Consider the following 13685-nt stretch of genomic DNA (forward strand, 5'->3'; position numbering starts at 1 on the left):
TTCCTGGCACTTTTTCCTCTCTTTTTAGTGCCTCATCTTTGTGATCTTGGACTTCTCTGACAGTTGAAATTGTCAAAGACTAGCTTTTCACATGTGTGAGCTGCCCTCCATCACTTATTTTTTCGAGGGTTTTGTGGGTTTTGATGACTAAGACTCCTTGATGCAGCGGTTCATCCAGGAAGCTGATCTTGATCTCATTCTCCCTCCTCCCCCTTCTCCCCAGCTGCCTGCATTTTCAGGCTGCTGTGTGGCTTTGTAGTCAGGGTCACTGACTTGTTGGAATTGTCAGTGGAATCAAATAATTAACAGCTGGGAAATATAATATTTTAATTTTTTTTTTTTTTTTTTTTTGAGACGGAATCTCGCTCTGTCGCCCAGGCTGGAGTGCAGTGGCCAGATCTCAGCTCACTGCAAGCTCCGCCTCCCGGGTTTACGCCATTCTCCTGCCTCAGCCTCCCGAGTAGCTGGGACTACAGGCGCCCGCCACCTCGCCCGGCTAGTTTTTTGTATTTTTTAGTAGAGACGGGGTTTCACCGTATTAGCCAGGATGGTCTCGATCTCCTGACCTCGTGATCCGCCCGTCTCGGCCTCCCAAAGTGCTGGGATTACAGGCTTGAGCCACCGCGCCCGGCGAATATTTTAATTTTTAATGTTGCTACTTTTTCTTCCTGCTTGAAGGAATCCAAGTAACTAAACTGGACTCTAGTTTTCTGACTCAGTCCTTCTAGAAGACCTGGACTGAGTGATCATGTAGTTGAGGTGTGTGTAGCAGGTGGACCACCTGCTGGGACTGCGAGATTCTCAAGGGGAAGGACTGGGTCTCATTTATCCCATCGCAGTGCTTAGCAGGATGACCTGGTATACAGCAGGGAACTGGAAAATGTGGGTCGAGGGATCATGCACCCCAGTTGGGTCCTTTATATAAATTAAATGGCAAAAGGCTCCATTCCCTTCTCCTTCTTTCCTACCCTCCACTTTATCTGCAAAATGGGAATGATGATAGCACCCACTTCATAGAGTGGTCATGGAGATCAAATGAGAGAATAAAAGTCAAGCACTTAGCCCCTGGTGTATAATAAGTATTAAGTAAGTATACCTTTTCCTCCTTTTCCTTTTTTAAAAATAGTATTACCAAATGTCCAGCTTATACACAGTTATAAGACTTAGCTAGCGGGCTAGGTTAGAACTACTAAAAGATCTTTGACAGGCTAAAACTAAGATGCAATTAGTGAGATGAAATGAACAAGATAGTTTTAAGTTCAGAAATGGTTACAGAAGTATAAGATAGCTGCGTGGGTGGTTTTTGGTTTTTGGTTTTTGGTTTGCAATCTCGTCATTCAACAAAGCTGGGAGTTTTATAGAACTAAAAGCACCATGTAAGCTACTAAAAACAACAACAAAAAAGGCTCATCATTTCTCAGTGTGAATTGACAAAAATGCCAATGCAAATAAAAATAATTACTTTTTATTTTGTTTTGTTTGTTTGTTTATTTATTTATTTATTTATTTATTTATTTATTTATTTATTTCGAGATGGAGTTTCACTCTTGTTACCCTGGCTGGAGTGCAATGGCATGATCTTGGCTCACTGCAACCTCTGCTTCCTGAGTTCAAGCAATTCTCCTGCCTCAGCCTCCCAAGTAGCTGGGATTACAGGTGTGCGCCACCACGCCTGGCTAATTTTGTTTTTTTTTTTTAGTAGAGACAGGGTTTCACTATGTTGGCTAGGCTGGTCTTGAACTCCTGATCTCAAGTGATCCACCTGCCTTGGTCTCCTAAAGTGCTGGGATTACAGGCATGAGCCACTGCACCCGACTTATTTTTTAAATGGAAATAGTATTACCTTTAGATCTGGACAAACCAGGGCTTTAACCCCAACTCATCAGCAGAGGAATGACAAATCATATAAGAAATAGTGTACGTGGTGGCTCAGCTCAGAGCATGGTCTCCAGAGTCAGATGATCTTGTTTAAATCCCAGCTTTAACCCCTACTAGCTGTGCAACCTCAGGCAAGGTATTTGACTTCTCTGTGCTAGCTTCTTCATTGATAAAATGGGAATCAAAATAGCACCTACCTCAGAAGGGTGAGCCCTTTGCACGGTGCCTGGTCACAAAGGAATTGCTCAGTGTGTGTTAGCTGGCATCATTAGTGACCAGCTGCTCGGCCTTTGACAAGATAATAAGCTGCTCTGAGACTTGGTTTTCTTACCTGGACCATGGACAGGACACATTGCAGGGCTGTTGCAGAGACTAAGTGAGAAAGTGTACGTGATGGGTGCCTGGCACAGGTTGGTGCAGAGTGCATAATAGCTTCTTTCATGATTGAAGGAAACCAAGGGCAACTGTGTCCTGCATGCAGCAGGCGTATCTGGGGTGCTGAGGGCAGAGCTAAGTCTTAGAGTTTGAGACTCCGGACAAGATGAGTCAAACCAGGAGAGCACCCTGAAAGTGTTTCCCCGTCTGCCATCTTGACCAACCTGGGGCAGTTTCAGCATTGGGGGCGAAATGTAGGAAACAGGTCACTTCGAGCTGTGATGGAATCTGGGAAGCAGACCAGATGTGATGCCTGGGGATGGGGTGCGAGGGCAGAGTCAGCTCAAGAACTGCAGGGTGCAGCGTTGGGGAACAAGGGACAGGAGGCCTGAGAGGAGAGCTACTGAGGCTCCTCTTCCACTCTGAGGCTGGGGTGAGGCAGGGGAAGACCCAGCTGCACTCACCAGCCTCGCTGTGGGAAAAATCCAACTTTGCTGATGGGTTGGGGGGTTCTGTGAAAACCCAGGGCTCCACTGGCCATGCTGGCCTGAGGTATTTGCTGACCTCACCTTTATCAGGTGAGGCCCTGACAGCCTCACCAGGGCCACGGCAGTGCAACCAACAGGGATCACCAGGACTTTGCCCCAATCACTCACCTTCCTGAGGTTGAACCAAGACGCTGCCCACAGTGAATCCAGTAATACAAGCAAATGCCAAGCAGGGTGCCAGGCCCATATTGGGGTTTGAATCTAAATGAGCCTGTACCAGTCTCTGCTTCCCAATGGGGAGAATGCAGCCACCTCCCAAGCCAAGAGGGAGTCAAAGCCTCCCCCTGCCTGGAGCTCCACCCTCACACTGGGGCCCCTGCTGCTCTGTGCTTTCTGCATTTACCCTTCAGGGCTTCAGGGTTTTGGGCTTTGTCATAGCTTCCTGTGTTTGACCTTGCCAAGTCCCGTTCTAGCTCTCTGAGCACAGCAAAGCGCCCTCCCTCTCCTCTTGCCCCTTTTGTGTGCCCAGCAAAGAGGCTCCTGGTCTAAGGAGAAGGTCCTTGCCGGAGCCCTGGGCTCCACTCTTGGCCTTGCTGGGCCTCTATCAAGTACCTTCCTTTCTGGTGCCTTCGTCTCCTTGTTTGTAAAGTGAGCAGTAACATCAAAATCCCTTTAATCTGGGGCCCTTTTTGGTCAATGACCAGATTCTCACCCAGATATCCCTCCTGGCAAAAGGCAAATGGAAACAGCTTTTTCTCTTTCGAATCTAATGTCACTCTCTCATCCGCCTGTATCAAGGCTTAGGATCTCTTAGGCTCAGATGACATCCACAGGAATAAATAACACCTAAAGTTGCTACTGGTAGCTTAGGAAGGGGTTGGGAAAGTAGGGAAAGGGGTTTAGAAGAAGGAAGAGAACAAAGAAAGTAGAAGAGGAAAGAAGGTATGAGATGTAGAGATAAGAGCCTCATAAGGGACCCCCAAAACAGCCCTCAGAAGGCTGGACGCAGTGACTCATGCCTATAATCCTGGCATTTTGGGAGGCTGAGGCTGGTGGATCACCTGAGGTCAGGAGTTCAAGAGCAGACTGGCCAACATGGTGAAACCCCATCTCTACTAAAATTACAAAAATTAGCCAGGTGTGGTGGGATATGCTTATAATCCCAGCTACTTGGGAGGCTGAGGCAGGAGGATCACTTGAACCTGGGAGGCAGAGACTGCAGTGAGGCAAGATCCAGCCACTGCACTCCAGCCTGGGTGACAGAGGGAGATCTGTCTCAAAAAAAAAAAAAAAAAAAAGATAGCCTTCAGAGGCACCTGAGCCAAAACCCCCTCTTCCTCACCCAGAAGATGCTACCCCTGCAAATGGCACACCTGCCAGCCAAGTGTTTGGCGTTAAGCTACAGTCAGGATTCAAGGACAGTCCCTGCAGATCATAGCTGACCCCTCTTTTCCTTGGATAGTCTCTGCCCCACAATGGCAAAGCTGCCCTGACTCAGGGAACTCTCTGTTTTATCACCAGGAAACGCCCAGAGGTTGTGAGAGTGACCAGATGGAAGGCACCGGTTGTGTGGAAAGGCACTTACAACAAAGCCATCCTAGGAAATTATTATGCCAAACAGAAAACTACTGTGGGATTGACGGCTTTTGCTATTGGAAGGTAGGTGTCACTGATGAAACTGTCCTTGACTGTTTCTTGTTCCACTGTCGAGACATTTTTGTGGAGACTCCTGAACTGATGGAGGCCAGCCATGATTTTTTGATTTATTAGATAGAAGAATGTTTTCATGGAACTGTTTCAGTCTCCTTTCTGCTGAGGCCCTAAAATGCTGAGAACAAAATAATAGTAGGTAAGTCTACTCATTCCTACCTCAAAATGAGGGTCTTGGGTTGCAGGAATACATGTCTGTTCCACCCACCAAGCCCAGGGTCAACAGCGTACCCACAACCGCCTCCTCCCTGACCACCATGGCTTCCTTTAGAAATTCCACAAGTGCTAGCTGCTAGACAGCCCAGAGTGCATCATTCTTTTTCCTATGCTCTAGGCCCAGGACCAACTACAGAGAGATTTACAGCAAGCTCTAGGTGCAGCGTGACCTAAGCACAGTGGCTTTCCATGCTGGAACACAGCTGACCACTCTTCCATGGGTTCCTCAGATCACTTCTACTTTTTCTCTCATGGAGGATTTGGCCCTAGAAGATTTGCTGGTCAGAGCTTGCTCTTCCAAAGGTTGGATATGTGCCAGTTTCAGCTCCCTTGTTCAGAACATATGATGGAGAAAAACTACAATCATTCTTTCTTGAAAGTTCTATCTCTAGGCCGGGTGCAGTGGCTCACGCCTGTAATCCCAGCACTTTGGGAGGCCGAGGTGGGTGGATCACAAGGTCAGGAGATCGAAACCATCCTGACTGACACAGTGAAACCCCGTCTCTACTAAAAATACAAAAAATTAGCCAGGCATGGTGGCACATGCCTGTAGTCTCAGCTATTTGGGAGGCTGAGGCAGGAGAATCCCTTGAATCTGGGAGGTGAAGGTTGCAGTGAGCCAAGATTGTGCCACCGCACTCCAGCCTGGGTGACACAGCGAGACTCCGTCTCAAAAAAAAAGAAAAAAGAAAAAAAAGTTCTAGCTCTAATATTAGTTATTGAAGATAATCCATTTTGCTTTTTTTGGATAATTTTCCTTTTTTTTTCCCAAAATAAAACTGAAAGTCCAATTTTCCTATATTTTTTTTCTGCCCTCTGGGCCTTTCCCTCTGTATCTCTTCTGAAGAAGCTTCATGGAAAGTTGATTCTTTGCCTTGTATAAAGAGAGTTGAAGGCTCAGGTTGATTTGAGCTTTGCAAGGTGTGGCTTAAAGAGAGCTCCATAAAGATCTGATAGCTCTCCAGAGATAACCTTCCCCAACCCAGAGCCCAGCAGCTATTACCGTTCTGTCATTCACAATACCAATCAAGTTCTAATGTCACTGAATGTGCAGATCCTAGGGACCTATGTGGTCTCTCTAGCAGAGAAAGGTGACTGTGGAGTTTTGACATGTTTACTAGAAGAATCTGTACTCATATAGGCTGGGAGCCACCTAATTAGATTAGGTGAGCCACGCAGCTCACCGAATCCTTTGGCACAAAAGGGGCTAACCCAGCCACGTTGCAGATTGATTTGATCCTGGTGTTTCCAAAAAGAACAGAGCATTGCCCAGTGCCCCACAATGGCTTCAGCCATCCAATTCCAACTCTGCAGAACTAAACTGTAAATCGCACATCCTGGTGAAAGCACTCGGCCCTCAGCTCTGAGACAAGAGAGGACTGCTTGTACTCAGCAGCAATAGATCTCTACAAGTGGATTTTGACTTTTAGGAGGTGTAATGTTTGGTTTGTTTTCAAGCAACAATGCATGGAGCCAACTGCAATGCTTTAATCTCTTAACAATGTAAAACCTCACAATGACTCTCCCCTGTACTCAACGCCCCCCCCCGCCGCCCCCCAGCCCAGTATTGTTTCCCAAGCTTCACGGCACAATAAATTTTTCTTGAAGTCCCAGAATACTGAAGGATTTCCTCGCCACTAGCCATAGAGCCACACTGAAGTCCTTTTTTATATTCCTCAGATGTATTTTCTCCATTTAAAGAATCAGTACTATAAACCCTTGGATTACCACATACCAACATTAAAAGCACACTTTATTTTGGTAACAAAGAAAGGGAATCCAAGCAGCAACAAAAAGCGAAAAGAAGTGCCAGTCATTATTACTCACAAAACACCATGATTGGCCAGAAGTGTGATCAGCACATTAAATTCAGTCCACATGAGTTTAGGGTTTCGTCAAGTTGTATGAAAACATCTGGTTTATTCTTCCTCTTCCTGGTAATCTCCACAGCATAGCTTCACAAATAGTCTATAGCCTGGGCTTACAGAAGACTCCAATACAATGTTTTTCTTTTCTTTTCTTTTTTTTTTTTTTTTGAGATGGAGTCTTGCTCTGTTGCCCAGGCTGGAGTGCAGTGGCGCCATCTCAGCTCACTGCAACCTCCGCCTCCCTGGTTCCAGCAATTCTCCTGCCTTAGCCTCCCAAGCAGCTGGGACTACAGGCATGTGCCACCATGCCCAGATAATTTTGGTATTTTTAGTAGAGACCGGGTTTCACCATATTGGCCAGGCTGGTCTCAAACTCCTGACCTTGTGATCCACCTGCCTTGGCCTCCCAAAATGCTGGGATTACAGGCACGAGCCACCTTGCCCAGCAATGGGGGACAGCATGCAATGCTTTTCAAAGGAATAGATAAATAGTTAAAATACCACTAAATACCTACTAGAATGGCCAAAATTCAAAACACTGACAACACCAAATGCTGACAAGGATGTGGAGCAACAGGAACACTTATTCATTGTTGGTAGGAATGCAAAATGGTACAGCCACTTTGGAAGATAATTTGGCAGTTTCTTACAAAACTAAATATACTCTTATCATATGATCCAGCAATCGTACTCCTTGGTATTCACCCAAGTGAGTTAAAAACTTACGTCTACACAAAAACCTGCACATGGATATTTACAGAAGCTTTATTTCATAATTACCAAAACTTGGAAGCAACCAAGATGTCCTTTGGTAGGTGAATAGAAAAATGAACTAAGCCACATCCAGATAATGGAATATTATTCTGTGCTAAAAAGAAATGAGCTATCAAGTCATGAAAGATATAAAAGAACCTTAAATGCATCTTACTAAGTAAAAGAAGCCACACTGAAAAGGCTACATGCTATATGCTTATATGACGTTCTGGAAAAGGTAAAACTATGGAGACAGTAAAAAGGTCAGTGATTGTTTGGGGAGGGAAGGACTAATAAGCAAAGCTCAGATAATTTTTAAGGCAGTGATGATATTTTGTATGATACTATAATGGTGGATACATGTCATTATACTTTTGTTAAACCCTTAGAATGTACCACACCAAGAGTGAACCCTAATGTAAACTATGGATGTTGGGTGATAGTGATACGTCTGTGTGGCTTCATTGATCATAACAAATGTACCACTCTGGTGCAGGGATGTTGATAGTGGGGGGATGGGGACTCTGCAAATGTGGGAGCAGGAGGTATATAGGAATTCCGTACTTTTGGCCCAATTTTTTTGTGAATCTAAAACTTCTCTAAAAAATGTAGTCCTTTTTTTTTTTTTTAATTTTTTTATCTTCTCTGTTCATCTATGTTTACTCAGCCACCAAACATGGCTTACTGCTAACATAGTCCTTTTTTTAAGATAAAGAAAAAGTAGTTAAAATAAGGTTAAATCAGAAGTTGCTCATTCTAGTATTTGGATGGACTAGTATTTTGGATGATGGTGTGTGGACAATGGACTGGTGTTTTAGGTGACTAGTGGGAGGCTCATAGGATGACTATGTAACATGAAAGCAGATCTAGATCTCATAACTCATTCTCTGTATCACACAGGACAAGCGAGTTCTGCTGTTTGGGCTTAATGCATCCCCAGTGGATCCAAGGGTCACATCACCCTTGTACCTGGTCTGGCAGTAGCAACATTGGGGTTTATGTTAAGGCTTTTGAATTGAGCTCAAGAACTAGTACCCCCTTTGACTGTCCAAAGTCTGAACCAATTGGTAAATTGGACAAAGGGGTAAGGAAGTCAGAGAGTGGTAAATATCACCCTCATTATAGTTAAAGCTCATATTGGAGAATGTGGCTTATATCTGCAGGCCCTGCAGCTCCTAAATATTCAACCCCCAGAGTTAGAAAGACTTGAGCAACCAGGCACCTACAGGCCTCTGGATGTGAAAATAGATCCTGTACTAAGCTTCCTGCAAAACCCAGAGCAGTTGAGAACACATGCTGTCTTGGACTGGCTGGTTCCTGAAAGCCAGAGGAGAGGAAGGATAGGGTAGTGCATGTCTAGTTCTAGCTGCTCTTCCAAAATTGGCAGTCAGGTAAGTCATTCCAGCTTCCCACGGACTGAGTGACTGAATAGTGGAGAGTAGCCAGGAGTATTACACTAACATGAAAACATACCCAGGGTGGGAAGAAATCATTCCTCTACTAACTATAAAATACAGACATGATTATAACAACATGTGATTTCTTTCAGGAATCCCAGAGGTTAAATGTTTTGCTTTTCTTCTTTGTTTCAGATATATTGAGCATTACTTGGAAGAGTTCATAACACCTGCTAATAGGTACTTCATGGTCGGCCACAAAGTCATATTTTACATCATGGTGGATGATGTCTCCAAGGTGCTGTTTATAGAGCTGGGTCCTCTGCATTCCTTAAAAGTGTTTGAGGTCAAGCCAGAGAAGAGGTGGCAACACATCAGCATGATATGTGTGAAGATCATCGGGGAGCACATCTTGGCCCACATCCAACACGAGGTCGACTTCCTCTTCTGCATGGATGTAGACCAGGTCTTCCAAGACAATTTTGGGGTGAAGACCCTAGGCCAGTCAGTGGCTCAGCTACAGCCCTGGTGGTACAAGGCAGATCCTGATGACTTTACCTAGGAGAGGCAGAAAGAGTCGGCAGCATACATTCCATTTGGCCAGGGGGATTTTTATTACCACACGGCCATTTTTGGAGGAACACCCATTCAGGTTCTCAATATCACCCAGGAGTGCTTTAAGGGAATCCTCCTGGAAAAGAAAAATGACATAGAAGCTGAATGGCATGATGAAAGCCACCTAAACAAGTATTTCCTCCTCGACAAACCCTCTAAAATCTTATCCCTAGAATACTGCTGGGATTATCATATCAGCCTGCCTTCAGATATTAAAACTGTCAAGCAGTCGTGGCAGACAAAAGAGTATAATTTGGTTAGAAATATCATCTGACTTCAAATTGTGCCAGTAGATTTCTGAATTTGAGAGAGGAGTATTCTGGTTACTTCCTCAGAAAAGTAACACTTAATTTTAAGTTAAAAAAAAAACACTAGTGAAACACCAACATGGCAAACCCATACCATTCCTCCTTGTAACTTGAGGCTTTGTAATGTGGGAGAATGAATCTAGGGTAATCAGATTCATTACCCTAGGGTAAATCAGATTCATAGGGTAAATTCCCAGTGATTTCTTATCTATTTTGGGTTAGGGGGAAATACTATCAACTGAACCAAAAAGAACTTGTCATAGGCAAAGATAAAGCCAGAAACACTCTACACATGCCACATAACATCTGGAGAAAAGGGTGCAAGATATGATTGTAAGGGGTTGTCCCTTGAGTTCAATGCCTGCCTATTTCCAATGCATCTAAAACAACATGAAGTTACTGTGCAGCAGAGCTCTCAGTAAAGACACCATTTGCCTTGGCAATCCTCAAAATGCTTCAATAGCAGATTGCTTCAGGCCATCTGTAGTCCGTCCTTTTCTCATCAGGATGTTGTTTGACTTCTGTGCGAAAAATTGGTGGAGTGTCCTAGTAGATATCATGGTGGTGCGTGATCAGAGTCTCAAGGAACCTGAATGAGCCAAGGTGCCCAGCATGAAGTCAAAATAAAGCCTTGACATGAGTTTGCATGAAATAGCAAAGAGAGAGTGGAAGAGAGGAGCCGATCACTGTGGGGCAGTGCCACCCTGGGGGCACTTAGGGCATGGGATTGGTGCTTAAATACATCACGGATCCAGGCACTGAATGGGAGGAAGTGTGGGTGATTTCCAGCCTCATTGACCCTATGAATGACAAGCAGCGGGGACTTGAACGGAAGATGTTTCTTGTGTTGCCTAAGTGGTATTCAGTCTACCAGACTGCAACTTGCATTTTCTAATCCTTGGCAAAGAGATGTGGATGGTGTCAGAGAAGGCAAAGGCCTGCAGTGGATTGAAGAGGCTTGCAAGCAGTTCCGTTTCTAGGATGGGGGCTTCATCAGAGGACACTCGGTCATCAGCTGGTCTCACCACTTAGTCTAAACCTCAGGGTTCCTCAGCCCCTCATACCCCAACTTGGAGGGCTAAAATTCAGAAGTAGACTGGAGAAACAGCCTTCCCATCAAGTAACCTCTTGTTTTCTCCTGCTCCATCTGCACTGTGGAAGTGTAACAATTAGACATACTTGGCAAAACGGTTAATTGATTTTGTAACAGAAGCATGAGCCATAACAATGGGAGATCTAGTATGACTGAACAGTTTAACATTCAATTCCCTTCTCTAAGAGAAGCTGTGAAATCCTACATATTATTTAAAGTTAACCAAATCAACATAAAGGAAGTTAGGAGGCAACATGTACATATGCACATATCTTTGTATTTTGCTTGTGTTCCAGTCTAGGTCATTTGTTTCCATTTTCAAGCAATTTATTTGAAAAGCCATTGCACTAGCCTGTTGTATACTGCAATGAGCTTCTTTTATAAAATGAAACTTAGATTTTTCTTGACCATTTCACTGTGCCTCCTACTTCATTTCTTGCCAAACAATCTGACATCCAACAAAACAAAACAAAACAAAAACTCTGAATTAGTAGGCTTTAAAAAGGAAAAAGTAGGGCTTTGAAAAAGGAAAAGTAGATCACACATCAATTAAGACTCCTGCTTCTCTATTAGTCAGGTTGTCTTGGATTCAGTCTGGAGTAGGGAGAGTTTAAGGGTTTTTAAGTCCTGAACCAAATAAATGATCTAGCCCGAAAGTTTAGAGCAAAGGACTTATGTTTACTTTTAAGTGAATTTCTTGATTTTTTAAAAAAAACTTCATTAAAGTTTAAATCTCCAAAGGACAAATTCATGATCTTGTTCATCGTTATTACTAAACTTTTAAAAAATTTTCCCAATTTACAATTAAATAAATTATTTTCTCAGTATATTCTGGTCTGGTCATGGATTGTGCATTTCCTCCCAAAGATATTCAAAATTGTCAATTAGAGAATTTCAGGTTTTCAGACTCAGAAAAGTCCTCACACAATTCTGAAAATGTGTCCACTATTACAAAAATAGAACAGACTTGGGATTCTCAAATTTTTGTTTGTTTTTGAGACAGGGTCTCACTCTGCCACCCACGCTGGAGTGCAGTGGTGTAATCATGGTTCACTGCAGCCCCAACCTCCTGGGCTCAAGTGATCCTCTCACCTCAGCCTCCTGAGTAGCTGGGACTACAGGCACTGCCACTCCCCACTAATTAAGAAAAAAACTTTTTTATAGAAATGGGGTCTCACTGTGTTGCCTAGGCTGGTCTCAAACTCCTGGGCTCAAGTGATCCTCCTGCCTTGGCCTCCCAAAATGCTGGGATTACAGGCATAAGCCACTATGCCCGGCCAAGGGATTCTCCAACTTTTAAGCAACAAATACTTATATAGAGCTTTCCACAGCAATGCACTGAAATAATGAACTGCCAGTGAAAGAATCATTAGGGAAACGCTTGCCCCTGAAGCCCAGGGTGGAGCATCAGGGCAGAGGAAGAAAACAATGCCATCACCATATCTGGGGATTATTAGTCCTGACCTCTGGGGAATATATCTGGTCAAGTGGGAAAGTCTGGATTTCCAACAGGTGTACTTGTACTAAAAAATTTAAAGATGACCAGGCTAATTTAGTGAGATGCCCTGAATATACAACAGGGCATGATTACCTCATAGTGGAGAATTAATCTCATTTCATAAAAGAGGAAGATGAGGTCCAGAAGGGTTTCAGACTCAGAAAGGTCCTCAGGTCCTTCTGAAAATGTGTCCACTATTACAAAAATAGAACAGACTTGGGATTCCCAAATTTTTGTTCATTTTTGAGACAGGGTCTCACTCTGTCACCCATGCCGGAGTGTGGTGGTATAATCATGGCTCACTGCAGCCTCGACCTCCTGGGCTCAAGTAGTAAATTGTAGGTGACTGACGTGGGCTTCATCAGAGGACAGTCGGTCATCAGTTGGTCCCACCACTTAGCTAGTCTAAACCTCAGGGTTCCTCAGCCCATCATACCCCAACTTGGTGGGCTGACATCAAGGAGTAGACTGGAGAAATAGCCCTCCTATCAAGTGACCTTTTGTAAGTGGTAAGTGACTGAACTGAGGCTCAAAGCAGGGAAACTCACAAGGACAGATGTGCTGACAGTGCATTCAGAGGGCCATGTTTCATATCATGGAAAGTGCAACTATATATCTTCCCAGGCCTCTACCATCTCCCACTTTTTATGCATTAAACCTACCCCAAATGCATTAAGTAAGTTTAAAAGCATCATGTTAAAAAAAATTGGTTAGGCATGGTGGCTTAACCCCCGTAATCCCAACACATTGGGAGGCCAAGGCAGGTGGATTGTTTAACTCCAGGAGTTCGAAATCAGCCTTGGCAACAGGGTGAAACCCCATCTCTATAAAAAATACAAAAATTAGCCAGGTGTGGTGGTGTGTGCCTGTAGTCCTAGCTATTCAGGAGGTTGAGGTGGGAAGATCACTTGAACCCAGCAGGTGGAGGTTATGTGAGCCGAAATCGTGCCACCACACTCCAGCCAGGCAACAGAGACCCTGTCTCAAAAAATAAAATATTTTGGCCAGGCGCGGTGGCTCAAGCCTGTAATCCCAGCACTTTGGGAGGCCGAGACGGGCGGATCACGAGGTCAGGAGATCGAGACCATCCTGGCTAACACGGTGAAACCCCGTCTCTACTAAAAAATACAAAAAACTAGCCGGGCGAGGTGGCGGGCGCTTGTAGTCCCAGCTACTTGGGAGGCGGAGGCAGGAGAATGGCGTAAACCCGGGAGGCGGAGCTTGCAGTGAGCTGAGATCCGGCCACTGCACTCCAGCCTGAGCGATAGAGCGAGACTCCATCTCAAATAAATAAATAAATAAATAAATAAATAAATAAAATATTGTTTTCATTCTTACCTTTACATTGTGGATGGAGGGCTGATGTAAGCACCACGGCCATGCACTGAGCGGTTATATCAGGGCAAGGCTTCAGGAGGTGTGATCAGGCAGAGGAGTAGGTGGAAGGAACAAACCATACTTCCTCCTTCCACTCCACCTCAAATCT

General features: G+C 44.4%; 1 protein-coding gene across 1 annotated transcript in view; it reads left to right on the plus strand.

The window, feature by feature from the left end:
- The window catches only part of LOC111550328 (N-acetyllactosaminide alpha-1,3-galactosyltransferase-like), a 28905-nt gene extending 17577 nt beyond the window's left edge, over positions 1 to 11328 (plus strand). The window contains 2 exon segments of the mRNA XM_023223679.2: positions 4274 to 4400; positions 8881 to 11328. Of these exon segments, the coding sequence (XP_023079447.2) occupies positions 4274 to 4400; positions 8881 to 9574 (821 nt within the window). The 3' untranslated portion in view covers positions 9575 to 11328.
- The last annotated feature ends 2357 nt before the right edge of the window (positions 11329 to 13685 follow it).

The sequence above is a fragment of the Piliocolobus tephrosceles genome, chromosome 14, assembly GCF_002776525.5.
Source record: "Piliocolobus tephrosceles isolate RC106 chromosome 14, ASM277652v3, whole genome shotgun sequence".
NCBI classification, from domain to species: Eukaryota; Metazoa; Chordata; class Mammalia; order Primates; family Cercopithecidae; genus Piliocolobus; species Piliocolobus tephrosceles.